Source organism: Dermacentor andersoni, chromosome 7, assembly GCF_023375885.2.
Source record: "Dermacentor andersoni chromosome 7, qqDerAnde1_hic_scaffold, whole genome shotgun sequence".
Taxonomy (NCBI): Eukaryota; Metazoa; Arthropoda; class Arachnida; order Ixodida; family Ixodidae; genus Dermacentor; species Dermacentor andersoni.
Window position 1 is genome coordinate 90,526,235 of NC_092820.1, and position 15,881 is coordinate 90,542,115.

Sequence of the window (15,881 nt, forward strand, 5' to 3'; positions counted from 1 at the left end):
TAGCCACAAATTTTGTGTGTCATTACTACAACATTGCATTTTTTCTTATTGATGAGAGCATCTTGGTGGATGCTTCAGTGAACGTTTCTTACGGTGCGTGTGCCACAAGTGCCACATAATTTTCAGTAAACAAGTTGAGTGGTCAAGAGCGCTTGTGGAGCCAACAACGACCTTTCGAAATTCGCGGATACAGTAGGCGTATATTTGCATCGAACATTAAGGGACTGACAACCGTTGTTTAGTGCGCAACGCCAAGCTCCCCCTCGGTAGTCCGTACATCTGCCGCGGTTCCTTCCAAACGTGCGTTAATATTTAGTAAGCATACTTTTTCGATCTGAGCAGCCTCGAAAAAAGTAACAGTCCCTCGTCCGGCTACGCTGAGAAGTGTCAGCGATGTCGATAGCCCGCCTCGCAAATTCTGAAAGCCGCCCATCTACCTATCTTCAAGGGAGTAAGTTTAAGCGGTTAACCAGCTGCATTGTGACCGTTTAAACAACTTCAAAAATAAAAAGAAAATCTGGTTCAACAAGTTCGCGTTGTTGTACAGATATTTCTTATATTAGTACTGCGTTGTTTTCCCAAGTACACGCCTACGTCATGGCTGGCTGGCCCCTGTCGACGTTTTGTCGATGGACGAGCCAAGCCAACTCATCAAAAATAACGGTGGAGGCCGCGAAACATTTTTGCTCAGTACAAACGAAGGCTTATCGGCACATTGTAAGTGAGGAAAAAAAGTTAATAATAGAAAGTATACTGCCATTCAATACTAATAATTAGACGATTAACTGCGCACACTAGTAACAGGTCACGGGGTGAACCTCTTACTCGGCTTCATGTTTTTGCCGCGTGGGGCGCCAAAAGTCATCTTTTGCGACTTTTAGTGATGAATGAAAATATCAAAGCCCGTGTAATGAGAAAAACATAGCTCGTTTTAGCCACTACGATAGGGAATCATTCAATCAGCGGGGTCATCTCGTTTCATATTCGGAGTGGTTGTCTGTCTCCTTAATAACGACAACAATGCACTGAAGCACATTAAAAGACATTTATTGAAACAATGTAGGCGCGATGCATCGACTACGCTAGAGAATAAAAGAAACGCATTCTGCATAGCCCCGGTGACCAAACGCGCGCCTAGCAAGCTGCCGCCCGGCATCCTTTACGCGCCACGGGAGGGTTCGGTCCTGGAGCAACCTTTGCGCGATACAGCCGAATGCCTGTGTCGCAGAAAATCTGGCGTCGACCTTCGTTTCGGCAAATATCATTTGCAAACACGCACACCCAGACACACAGCCTCTCCTTGTAGCAGAAGAAAGTTACTGTATTAATTGAATTTCTCGAGATACGATACGCCAGAAAAATCGTAAAGTGTCATTTACCACACAAGCTATAGACAAGATAGCGTCGGATTGTAATTTCAATATAGGTGAAAAATAATTGTCATGCGGAAACTCAAAAAACACCAATCCCCGTTTCCAGCGCTTCTACCAAGCATAGAGCGCCAATGACCTCCGAGATTTGCACGAGCCGGCACGCGCAAATGTCCAACGCCATAGAGCTGCGTGCAACCCCTCCAGCTGGCATTCGCCTCCGCCACAACGCAGCCCACGCAAACGGCCGCATTTCTACCAGAGGTATCGCCTTCGTGCATAGCGTTCGCCACCAGAGTTCCCCAGTGGACTTTACGATTACCTAACTGCACTTACTTGGATGCGTGAAAAGCAGTCAGAGACCTTGTAGTGCTATTTTATTTCCACTCTTTAAGACGATGCTTCATGGTCCTCGAAATCTTTTCTCGCGTCATTCCGCGTGCCGTGAAAAGGGAGACCAATGATACCAGTCCCATCAATGACGTCATCAATGACGTGCGCGCGGGAAGCCGCTGTCACCCGGACCTTCCGTCATCGCTTGATCGACACTCGTGTCTAGTTTCAGCCGGACGACTCATTTCCCAGTTTTGTCCTCTCGCCTCGCGCCTTGTTTACATATGTTTCGTCTGCCTTTCGTTTGGTTTCATTCGAGCTTGTTTTGGTCCTCATGATTTTCGATCGTATTTAGAAGTATAAATCTCAACCGAGACGTCCCGACGAAAAGGGTTTCGCAGGTAGTGCACTGTAAAAGACACTCTACGACGAGACGCACCTTGGACTCAAGGACAAGAAGGCGACCCCAGTACCTCATTTTCTTTGTCTTTCGAATGCGGTGATGTCGCAAATAAAAGGGAACCGCACGCTAATGATTAAAATCATAGTGACAACGACGTCGTCACCTTCATCTCCCATGACTGGCGTTAGAAACGAATGCAGAAAAATCTAAAGCTATCACCGATCTGTCTGCAGACAAAGAACATAGCGCACGGCATCTCACTCCTATGCGCAGAGTGAAAAATCGGAGACGAGATTTTCATGCTGTCACATGACTGCCGCGAAAGTGCCCAGCCAGTCGGGGATGCCACACTGCTGCATCATCGGATGTATGTATGTATGCTATTAGTGTCCACTTTAGAACAGGGCAGTCGGTTGCGCCGCCAAGCTCTTGGTATTATACTGTCTATTGTCCTAACTAGGTTAAACAAGGAAAAAAACAAGAAAAACCTAGGAACTCCCACAACTGAATTTTCTGATGCCCTATTGCGAACATTGCTTTTGTACGTCTCCGTTTTTTTGTCGTTTTCCTACTTTTCTTCCACCAATCTTCCAATCACCTCTCACTAATCTCAATTGCGGACATGTATACTTTTGCAGGGCTCTCGCTGAACTCAAAGCCTTCAAAGAGGCCAGTGGTGCCAAAATGGACCGCTGAGCAGACATCTTCACATTCTAATAAAACATGATCCATTGTTTCCCTAGCTTTACCGCAGCAAGCACATGCTTCTTCTTCCTTCTTATGTCTCGCTTCATAGGTGCGTGTTCCAAAGCGTCCCGATCTGTCTTCGAAAAGTAATGAGCTTCCCTTTGAAATATCATAAATTGTTTCTTTCCTGATTTCGTTTTTTCCTCTTAGTTACTCATGGCAGGTTTCTTTCCTTTTGCCATCACCGATGAGATTGTTTCAGCCTCTCTGACTTTCTACTGCGCTTTCTTTGCTGCTGTCTTGCTCACCCTTCAGGCCACGTACTTGCTGGTAAGCTTCCTAGTTTTTTTCCTCTTCTGTGAATCAATGTTTTTCCTGTACAAATACCTCAACACTCTCCCAGCTCATTCACTTTCTTCCATATTCCTCAGTTGTTCTTCATAATCAATTTTACGGCGAGCTTCAATCACTTCAATACTAGTCCAGCCTCTATCTGCATAACTATATCGTTTCCCTGCATCATCGTTTCACAGCCGGAGGCGCGGTGTGTTATTTTTTTTTTGTCTACTGCGCCTGGGGCTTTACATCACCGAAATAAATCGCAGCAGTCCTTGAACATCTGGTGCTGAACGCGCGACTTCTTTTCATAAGTATTTCTCTCATCGAAGAGCCGCCTTCGATTGTAATATTTCCACCGTCAGCATTTCCTGGACACTTCTCCTACGAACACTTCTTGCATGAGACACTTGTGTGACTTTAGGCCCTTGTTTTCTTTGTTTTCATATTTTCTTTAGGGAGAAGAATTTCTTCTTCAGCCCGTTCGCCTCGGCGTCGGATCTTACGGAATTTTTTTTTTGAAATACGGCGCTGGCAGCGGAGAGTAAGTAGTCTCTTCTACAATAACTACATTCGATATTGGCTAGTAGTCAACGAGATACGAATATGTCCGATCGAGGAAAACACTTCATATGAGAAATCACGGAAGCAGACATTCTGACTCAGCTGGTAGGACGCGAATTACAGTAGAGCGAGGAGCAGACAGAATAAATTTGTACGGAATGTATTCCCTTCGGCTCCTTCAGAAAACCTATTTCGCGTCTATTTTATCAGCACCTGCTGCCATTTTTCTGAGACTTTCAAATATGAAGGATATATTGATTTCAGCTCGAGCCTCAAGGAAATTTACTCTATGGTGACATAGGGATAATAGAAATGATGCCAATTTAATTTATTAAAAGGAAGTAACTCATACACATACCCACACACACACACACACACACACACACACATATATATATATATATATATATATATATATATATATATATATATATATATATATATATATATATATATATATATATATATATATATATATATATATATATATACATATATATATATATTTACATTTGCATGACATAGGCAAACATCCTTCGAAAAGACTCGCGAAAACACCTTACGTAGCCTTCCAATCTAAGTACCAGAAATGTGATGAATTCTCCAAGCAGTCTGTAGCTCACTGCTCTTAAGCGTATGAAAAGTCGTAGAGATCTATATTGTGAATATGAATCTACTTCTTTTGAACAAAAGCAGAGCTTGAAAAGCGCCTAGTTGGTGCACGTCATCGTTACGTTTCGCTATGGAAGGCATGGGGACGAACGAAGTCAGTAGAAAGTCATTCATTTTTACCAAGATAGACTTGTATTGCTCGTATTGGCTACAATGTTAATCATGAAATGTATCCATTACCTCTAATTATTACATTGAAATACTCAAGCATGCTACAGGCCCAAATGTATAGCTCGGAAATAAACTATGCATGACTGCATGCTCTGCGCAAGCAGCTAGATGGAAAATTACGTACTACCGCAGCGATAGTCCATTACCACCGATAAAATATTTATGAAGGTTTGACGTTGCTTAGTAGACTGGTTTCTGGGTGGAGTATGGAGACTCCTTTACAGCTAATAATTGAACGCACGCAATACACACGCATGAAAAACAGAATGATCATCTGCTCGGGCGCGCGTGCTTTTTTTTTGTAAACGTAGTGCCCCTTGTTATTGCAACGCGCAGTAAACAAACATACGGGGCAATAAAATATAACTGCCGCGAAGCGTAGCATTCAAGTCGACACGAATGTTAACCATTGCGCTGACCACTGTCGGATGGTGTTCTGAGAATACGCCTGGCTAACAAGTTGGCGACTGCGGCTCCTCAGCAAAGAAACAGAATGCTCTTTTGTTCCACATAAACCAGTCGTCTCACACTGCTGCTCTTGTGAGCTGCCCAAACCGCTCTACGCACGACGGTGGGGTGGGCACATAGCTGAACAACAGGAGCACGAAAAATCAGCTGGAGAAGATCTAACGTAATGACCTGCATTGGGAGAACCCATGACGTGCAAAATTATTACATCTAAAACCTATTGGCAACGGTAAAGAAATGAAGGATTGAATTGACCTGAAGAAAACTGGGCATTTGATGGAACAAGACGTAAACAGTAAAAAGTATGCGTGGCAATGTAATCACCACTGTCGACTAAATAGTGAAAAGAGCAGAAAATCCTTACGAAGAGCTGCACAACAGCCAGGGAAACCAGATAACTTTCGCTTCAACGTAGTGGCGAATAAAAAATAGAAGTTCTATGTCTAACGTCCTATCAGTTTAGAAGGCATATGGAAAACATGCGCAGGTTAAGTGACGCAGACGGGGGAATGACAAGGCATTTATTGAAAGATAGCGTGAAAATTTTTCAAAAATGTGCAAATCTATTTGCAATAATAAATCAAGACTTCAAGCGCACGAGAATGCTGTGACCAGGATCACATTACTAATCATGTCATGTGCGATTTTTTAGCGTTACGCAATGCACCAATGCGTAACTGATGAAATGCTGCTTTTTTTCCCAGCTATCCTCACTCTTTTAGTACATTATGGTATGTACATATGTGCTATTATTGTGCACTAGATCAATCTAAGTCACTCATTATGTATAGTATGATGAAGCAATGCAACTTCCTGCTTTATGGGATGCTTCTTGCTGTTGATACTGTGATGTTATGTAAATTGTTGCTGTTTTTACGCAATGCTAATATGTTTCTTTCTCTTGTTTACCATCTGTATAGCTCCTGTATTAGATAAGTTCTTCGTACTGTGACAATATTTGAATGCTTCTATGTGCCGATATCTCTTTACCACTTGTATTTTGTTAAAACTTTTACTTCGTACCCCCCTCACCCTATGCTTTTTCGTAACCCTGTGAGGAAAAAACTTTAATAAATGAAGAAGCAGGGTAAAGAATGGAACAATTATATCGACTTAGCTCAGATTCATTATTGAACAAAAATGCAATGTGTGATAGATTCACGACACCACTTGAGTTCAATCAACATTCAGAAGTAAGCAACAATGGGTCACATGCATGCCATAAATCAGGAAAATAAGAATTCTGCGGAGTATAACCAATCTTAGTGAAACATTTTTGCATATTACAAAAAAAATGTTTCATTCTTTAGAAATGCAATGAGTCATGTGTAATCAAGGAGTACTAAAAGCCTATTTCAGTTTTTGAATGTAATCAAGCAAAGCAGGAAATGGAAATCGCCGAAGGGGGCAATGCACGCGACAATACCGCTTCTAAAGCTATTGGCTCGGGTCTCTATGATCGTCTGGTCTGACTGATCACCCTTGTTTATTAGTTGTTTTCGTCGGAAACTCTTCAGCGTCCGAACGTAGGGGGACAGTGTCGTTGTCGACTTTATTTACCCGACCTCTGGGAGCGCGCCAACGCGATTTCTCTCAGCTGCTTTTAAGGTGGCTCGGTTCTCGCTTTTTACAGCTTGACCAATCCGCGTCGGTCTGTCTGAAGCGACTGCTTGAGTTAACGGTTACATTTTCTTCTGAAGTCGATTGTACGTCCTGACAGCAATCCAAGAGCGAGTCCATAGGTTTAGGTGGACTTCCGCGTGCAGTCCGTGCATTACTAGTGCTACTACAGCAGAAGGAAGCATAGACTCGGCCACCTTTAAAAGGCGGCGTTTTTCAAAGAAATACTCGACGAGGGAGCCCTGCTTGAATTTAAAATTAAGGGCAGCGTCCTGTCTTCGCACTGGGTTGCTTCGGAATGTCGTCAAGGATTGTTGCTTCCACAGCTTTCAAGAGTTGCCAGCTTCTTCAATTATGTGCAGATTGTATCACTTCCGTGGAACACCTCCTAAGCAACTACGCAGGTTTTTAATGTTACCCTCATTAGAGAGCCAGTTGCTCATCCCATCGGCATATTCATAGACTTCAATCTAACCTCCTGGACTTGAGGACATGCTGTCGAACGCATCGGGCTCTACAAATTTAGTCACCGGCTTCCCATCGTTTAGAGACCTTATAAGCGATGTCACCAGTTGGTTTTGTTGCGCAATCTGTTCTTGCTGCAGCTGAAGAGCATTCAAAACGACGCTCACCTATTCCGTCAAAGACCGTGATCCAGATTCTTTTGGACGCATCGGTTGAAGAACTAATTCGTTGAAGATCGCCAGACGCAAGTTCACATTCCCAGCACTCTTCCGACGTAGTTCAACAGTGCCCATGGAAGCTTTCTCTAAAACCAGGTTCACTAGTTATGCCGAATTGAGTTCGCGAGGTAGTTTCACCGCTGGTTCACCTTGAGCCTGGTATCTCGAAAAGATTATATTCTCTGCGGAGATCTCCTCAAAGAAAAATGTCACCTACATGTTGGAGTCAGTTGTCGGCTGCGCCAAAATAATCTAGCGTTCCTAATTAAAAAACACAATAGACGTAAGGCATGGCTGTGGCACTGGCGTCCATCTTGTTTCCCTTCATTCTAACCTCATTCTCTCCTTCCCCTGTATCAAGCTTCCTACGCTTCGTGATCTCCTCCCATGCTCATAAGCTTCACTTATCATTTAGACATTGTCGATAAGAAAAGTCTGATGTCATTGTTTCAGTAACAGAACGGGTCAAACAATTCTTGATGCAACTTATTTCATAAATGCGGGAAGGTATAGGATAATAATATTTTATAATAGTTAGCTCCTGAGGTCGGTGCAAACCATAATGATTTGTTTCTCGTGTGAAGTATCTTTTTATTTGCACGTAGGTAGCAAGGTCAATCATGTATGTATTGCACAATCTATTATGATATAGTTGATGCACAGGAGAAATATTATATTGTACAGACAACTATATAGCGGGCTAATATTAAGGTAAATTTGCAATACATCATATAGCATTCTTTTGTAGTAAATGCATTTAAAATATTAGTAATACACGTTGTACCCAATACAAGTTGACAATACTGAAGCAAGGAAAGCACCAATGAATTGTAGAGTAAAATTTTAATTTTACAGGGAGTATATTTCTTAGTCTAGTAATTATACCAACTGCAGGGAAACTTTAGAACAGAGGTACTCTACGTGTTTATACAAAGTTAAGTCTCTTGAGAAGAAAGCATCCAGCATTTGAATATCATCAACAAGTTCGATTTTATCATTACTCATGCGTATATTATGTAACCTGGGGATAGTTTTGCCCTTAGGTGCATATAGGACAACTTTCGTTTTGCTAAAGTTTAGTTCAGGAATATTAGCATCAGCCCATTTTTTTTTATTTTTGCAAGCGCACAGTTGGTTTGCGTTCAATATCAGCCGTCGATATACCAGTAATAAAAGCAGACGTGTCATCGGCTAAAGAAATATATTGGGTGTCCGCGTAGCAGGACACAATGCCATTTACATAAACTGCGAAAAGGAGCGGCCCCAAAATGCTGCCTTGAGGTACTCCAGCATGTATTGACTGTAAGGATGACCTGTTATTGCTTACATATACATGTTTAGTTCTTTAGGAAGGTGCGATTTCAGTAGATCGTTTGCTATTCGACGTATTCCATATTTTTTAAGCTCAGAAACGAGTTTAGAATGAATTATTGTATAGAATGACGAAGATTCTAATTTGCAGAATTTTTTTCATACCTTTAGATATTAGAGGCAAAATCGAGATTGGACAATAGTTGTTAATAAATGTCTTATTGCCACCTTCAAACACTGGTATAACTCGATCTTCTTGCATGGCCTTAGGGAACACAGCACTGTATACAATAAGATTGTAAATACACCTTATTACTGGGCAAATTAAATCGAGTACTTGGTTAACGGGCGTAATGTGAATTCCAGTAGTATCTGTGGATTTACTATTTTTTAGAGAGTTGATACAGGATAAAACGCCTACGCAATCTGTAGGTTATAAAAACAGCAAGTTCACATGCTGAAATTTAATGGACTTGTGCCAGAAGGAGTATGAATCGAACTAGTATTGACACTGCTCGCCGGTCTTTGTTCAATAAAGAAGTGATTAACCGCGCTTTCCATTTCAATACCTGAAAGACCTTGGCCTGCAAGCTCAAGACTATGCAAAGTATGCAAAGATCTATAAGCAATGTTAGGATTCAGGAGCTGCCCAAGCTTTCTCCAGATTTGGTCTGACTTTTTTAAACTGTCACCACAAATATGTTAATATAGTATTTCTTTTTGGCCGTCTTGAGTTTAGGTGTAAATTTATTGTGGTATGCTTTAAATTCTTTAAGTACCTCAAGATACTTTGTTTTCACAAAATGTTCATACAGTTCATTCTTGTGCCTAATAATTTGTAATATATCATGATTCACCCAGGGTTTTCGTGCCTTGCGCGATTTCCTTACCTTGTTCGTTCGAAAGCATTGCCGATATATGTTTTTAAGGTATCTATAAAATTGTTGTACACCATATCACTTTCATTAGATTCATAAGTACTTTCCCATTTCTGCTGACTGACTGAGCTACGGAATCGCTCAAGTTGTCTTTGCGCGATTACTTGAGTGAAATGTTGTTCTTTGGTGTTTACGATATGCCGCAGTTCTTGCGTACTAACATGAATATACCAAAATGATAGTGACATCTCCAAAATTAGGACACTATTCATGCTTGTTATAAATATATACAACAAATATTCACATGTACGGGTGACTCTCGTTGGCCTTGTTATAGCATATATGAAGCCATTTGCTTATATGATTGTCTTAAGCCCATTTCGAATACTCGTAGAAACCAACAAATTCAGATTTACATCTCCTCCTCAAATTAAGTCCACGTTGTGAGCATTGCCATATCCATGAAAACTACAAATCAATGAAAGTTAGCGCTGTGCAGTTCCTGAATGTGGTCTATAACAAACCGATGACACTGTACTCCCACTGCGCAAGCCTAGGATCTCATAATCAGCAGTTATGTCAGGGAAGTATTCAAAGATTTCGCATGAAATATGTTTCTTTACAAGAATACCTTCTTTTATGTATGGCGGTGAGAATCAGAGAAAGAAGAAATAAACTATTCTAGACAAGTATTCAATGTGCGCAATGGATACGACTTCCGACGTGTTCGACTTCCGGACAAAAATGTTCCCATTGGACGACGAGATGTGCTTCCAGCCACATTATCTCTGTTTGGCGTTCGCCAATCCGAACAGATGTTGAAGAGTTGGGCACAAGTGCTCGTTCACATATACTGGAACACGAGAAGCAAACGCGAGATCGGCTGAAGTAACGCCTTGTTTCCTTGTTCTCTGTAGGAAACTGCACCATTTTTCACGGTGCGTAAACTGTATAATTATATTCGATAATTGATTTCCACCCTGAGATCGAACATGATGACACGCTTCAATTTCACTGCCCACAAGAGGTGCTCCAATGGCTATTGCAAGCTTCTTAGTTATTTCCAGCACACATTCGTTCGGTGAGTGCGGAATGTCCTCTACCTCCACAGTGAGTCGTCTGGAGTACTGCACAGTTTGAACGAGTCTCCTCTCGTTTTCCCCGAAACCAGTGCGAAGAACATCACGTTCATTCTTTACCACTTTCACCGCTGCTTTGAGTTCTACATTTTTCGTTCGTACATCATTTAAGGAGGCCTTCATATATTCATAACATGTATTTACGAGGGAAAAGCTAGACTTGATTTTTCTGATATCCTTCCTCATTGTCTCGCTCGAAACTTTCACGCGAAACTCGGATATCGTGTTTTATGTCGTGTTTTATTTCGTCGGTGAGTTCACTCAAATCCTTACACATGGCTAGTGTAACTGTGATACAAGGTATGATTAACTGGTACAAGTTCTGTGGTCGACTGGTACCAAACGGCAGCACACCCACAGCACAACTTTCATGGCCCAACGCGTTCTTGGCACCAACATCAGCGGTAATAAAAAATAATAGGACTTCCTGTGTTTAAGGTAATGTGAAAAGATCAACCCACCTGCAAAGATTCCACATACACTTGATTAGAATATGCGCTTACGCCATCGCTGCTGCTGCCACAGTCCGTGCAAAATTAACGAAAATGTCAGCGACGATGTGTGGTGAACGATGTTTACCACTGCTGCCCAAATTGAGATCGTTGCCCCCAATCATACACAGCACAATCAACTCTTTTTTCTTCTATTGTTTCTAATACAAGGCATTTGTGGTTTCATAGGTGAACCGAAAAAGTAATCTTGCTTATATTCAGGGTGTCCCAAGTACTACGCACCAAGATTGAAAAACACGCAAATGCGACGTAGCTGAACAGAACCAACGTAATATTGTATGCCCTCGCTTGGAGATAATCAGATTATTATTAGCATTTCGTCGAATTACATTTGTCGTGATTGTTCAATCAACTTCTCGAATGTTATTATTACATGAAAAGTATCAATTATAATTGTAAACCAACATAAAGAAGTCCCGATATAGCTGTTTCCATATGAGTCCTACAAAAAATGTTTTTCCGGGCGTGAAAGAAGCCAGGGGATACAGGCAAGGTTGCTCTATCGGCGAGTCGCGGGCTTTTTTTCACACTCGGAAAACACTTTTATATAGCACGTATATGGCAGCTCAAAGCTGTATCCAGAGTTTTTCTTGTTGCTCTATAATTTTCTCATTGACACTGTTAATGTAGATATAATTATTTAGAAGTTGATTATTAAATTATTTAGGACAAAATATGCAATTATGAGGAACTCAAAAAATAATCTGGCTAGCTCTAAGCGATGACTAACAACAATACCTTGGTTCTCTCCAGTAACCCGGACGATAAGCACGAATGTACCCCGAAGTGCACCCTCTGCGGTGGGCTTCATCCCAAGGCTGACAGAACATGCAAGCAAATCTTCCAAATTCCGTTTGTAGTTAGAAAACTGAGAAGAGAACGGCGCAACGGCGAACAATGCAAACAACTAACTGTGTCGCCAACCCCTCTCAAGCCGGCCCTCAGCAGCACGCACAGACCCAGGAGCCGATCCCGAGACCCCGGCGGCGACGATGGCGGCTACCAGGACCGTGCCCCTTCTAGGGGCAAGAAACGCTCACGGAAACAGTCACCCTACAAGGCTATAAATCGCATACCCAATATGGTGATGGGAAGAGGGGAATCAGCACATTAGTCACCAACAAATGTGCGTTCGTAGCCCACGATCTGAATCTTGACTCCATTAAGATTGAACACTCGCTCGTTGAAATCATCCCCAGCGGACCGTTCAAGACAAGTATATTTATATTTACCATATACAGTACACCCAAAGACCTAAGGCAAAGATTCGCGGCAATGATCAACAGGCCTACAAGCAAGGCCAACACATTCCCACTCCTGGTGGCCGGAGACGTCAACGCTCCGCATCAAGCATCGGAGTACGTACAAGCTAACCGCAAGGGCGTTGACCTATGGCAAACTACAATCAATAACCTCACGCTTATAACAGATCCGGCTTTTCCGACCAGGATCGGCAACTCCTGCTCTAGGAGCACCACACCTGATGTCTTTTTCATACGGAATATGCAATCGCCATCTTGGTCCAACCTCCAAGTGGACCTTGGCAGTGATAACAACATCCTGGCCACCTCCGTCATCGTGAGAAGCGGGGACCTCAAAGAATTCACTATTACAGATTGGCATTACTTTCGCAAGAATAGGGAAGAGCGAGCACAAACACATGACTCAGCACTTAGCCTTGAGAAGTGGGCTGAACAGTTAAAGGAGGATATCAGCGTGGTGACAAAGAAACTCCAGACTGCACTGGAGGTAGACAGGATAAATAGCCGCCTCGCTCATGTTCTAGAAGCTCAAACATCACGTTTGAACAAATGGAAAGGGCAGAAACTAAACAGAAGGATCCGAAAAAAATCGCGGAGCTCAACAAAACTAAAGAAGACCACTGCCACACCTTCAGCAGACAACAATGGGATGAGGTCTGCAATTCTGTTAAAGGCCAGATGAGAGTTCGAGCAAAAGGGAACCTACTCAAACATCTGCTCGATGATACCAATACCAAGTCAAACCAAAGACAAGTGATAGTGAAGGTTCTACGCCAGGCATCACAATCAGAGACATCGCAGAGCGTACTCGACAGACTCGCTCGCAAGTATCTGCCACTGGGCAACTCGAGTGACGAAGACTATCCCCCATACAAAGGCTCATCTTGCCCCGAGCTAGATAAACTCTTCAAGGCATGCGAAGTAAGGGAAGGTCTCCAGAATCTAAACGTCAGGTCAGCCCCTGGGCCTGATGGCAATCCCAACCGCGGCCTCAGAAACCTGGACGATTGCTCTAAAGAATGGTTGACAGAGGAGATTAATGAAATATGGTAACGATGGGTTGCCCGGAGTCCTGGAAAATGGCGTCGGTCATCCTCATTCCAAAGCCTGGAAGGCCTCCGAGTCTCTCAAGCCTCAGACCCATTTCCCTCACGTCCTGCGAGGGGAAAGTAGCGGAACATGTCATCCACAATAATATTTCCAAGCACATTGAGAAACGAGGATTGTGTCCGTACAACGTGATCGGCTTTCGTCCGGCCCTGTCGACACAAGACTGGATGGAGATCATCAAGTGTCAAATCATTTACAACACCACAATATATATAGGAGGCATCCCAGGCTTAGACCTGGAGAAGGCATTTGACAATGTATCCCATGCTCACCTTCTGAACTCCATCTCGGAGCTCAATTTGGGAGACGCCTTCCCCAGATACATAAGCTCGTTTCTACGGGTTCACAAGGCCACGCTCAAAATTCATCATCATCATCATCGTCAGCCTGGTTATGCCCACTGCAGGGCAAAGGCCTCTCCTATACTTCTCCAACTACCCCGGTCATTTGCTAATCGTGGCCATGTTGTCCCTGCAAACTTCTTAATTTCATCCGCCCACCTAACTTTCTGCCGCCCTCTGCTACGCTTTCCTTCCCTTGGAATCCATTCCGTAACTCTTAATGACCATCGGTTATCTTCCCTCCTCATTACGTGTCCTGCCCATGTCCATTTCTTTTTCTTGATTTCAACTAAGATATCATTAACTCGCGTTTGTTCCCTCACCCAATCTGCTCTTTTCTTATCCCTTAACGTTACACCTATCATTCTTCTTTCCATAGCTCGTTGCGTCGCCCTCAATTTGAGTAGAACCCTTTTCGTAAGCCTCCAGGTTTCTGCCCCGTAGGTGAGTACTGTAAGGCACAGCTATCATACACTTTTCTCTTGAGGGATAATGGCAACCTGCTGTTCGTGATCTGAGAATGCCTACCAAACGCACCCTAGCCCATTCCTATTCTTCTGATTATTTCAGTCTCATGATCCGGATCCGCAGTCATTACCTGTCCTAAGTAGATGTATTCCCTTACCACTTCCAGTGCCTCACTACCTATTGAAAACTGCTGTTCCTTTCCGAGTCTGGTAAACATTATTTTAGTTTTCTACAGATTAATTTTTAGACCCACGCTTCGGCTTTGCCTCTCTAGGTCAGTGAGCATGCATTGCAGTATGTCCCCTGAGTTACTAAGCAAGGCAATATCATCAGCGAATCGCAAGTTACTAAGGTATTCTCTATTAACTCCTATCCCCAATTCTTCCCAATTCAGGTCTCTGAATACATCCTGTAAACACGCTGTGAAAAGCATCGGAGATATCGTATCTCCCTGCCTGACGCCTTTCTTTATTGGGATTTTGTTGCTTTCTTTATGGAGGACTATGGTGGCTGTGGAGCCGCTATAGATATCTTTCAGTATATTTACATACGGCTCGTGTACACCCTGATTCCGCAATGCCTCCATGACTGCTGAGGTTTCGACTGAATGAAACGCTTTCTCGTAATCAATGAAAGCTATATAGAAAGGTTGGTTATATTCCGCACAATTTTCTATTACCTGATTGATAGTGTGAATTCGGTCTATTGTTGAGTAGCCTTTACGGAATCCTGCCTGGTCCTTTGGTTGACAGAAGTCTAAGGTGTTCCTGATTCTATTTGCAATTACCATAGTAAATACTTTGTAAGCAACGGACAGTAAAGTGATCGGTCTGTAATTTTTCAGGTCTTTGGCGTCCCCTTTCTTATGGATTAGGATTATGTTAGCGTTTTTCCAAGATTCCGTTATGCTCGCAGTCATGAGGCATTTCGTATACAGGGTGGCCAGTTTCTCTAGAACTATCTGCCCACCTTCCTTCAGCAAATCTGCTGTTACCTGATCCTCCCCAGCTGCCTTCCCCCTTTGCATAGCTCCCAAGGCTTTCTTTACTTCTTCCGGTGTTACCTGTGGGATTTCAAATTCCTCTAGACTATTCTCTCTTTCATTATCGTCGTGGGTGCCACTGGTACTGTATAAATCTCTATAGAACTCCTCAGCCACTTGAACTATCTCATCCATATTAGTAATGATATTGCCCGCGTTGTGGCTTAACGCATACATCTGATTCTTGCCAATTGCTAGTTTCTTCTTCACTGCTTTTAGGCTTCCTCAGTTCCTGAGAGCATTCTATCCATATTATAGTTCCTTATGTCAGCTGTCTTACGCTTGTTGATTAACTTCAAAAGTTCTGCCAGTTCTATTCTAGCTGTAGGATTAGAGGATTTCATACATTGGCCTTTCTTGATCAGATCTTTCGTCTCCTGCGATAGCTTACGGGTATCCTGTCTAACGGAGTTACCACCGACTTCTATGGCACACTCCTTAATGATGCCCACAAGATTGTCGTTCATTGCTTCAACACTAAGGTCCTCTTTCTGAGTCAAAGCCGAATACC

The 15,881-nt window shown here is 42.8% G+C and overlaps 1 protein-coding gene across 2 annotated transcripts in view; it reads left to right on the forward strand.

The window, feature by feature from the left end:
* LOC129385711 (uncharacterized) overlaps positions 1-15,881 on the forward strand; it is a 105,429-nt gene that overhangs the window by 74,229 nt on the left and 15,319 nt on the right. For both annotated transcript variants that reach the window (XM_055072700.1, XM_055072701.1), the window contains exon 7: positions 3,588-3,673. In XM_055072700.1, coding sequence (XP_054928675.1) covers positions 3,588-3,673 — 86 coding nt within the window. The remainder of the gene's footprint in view (positions 1-3,587; positions 3,674-15,881) is intronic.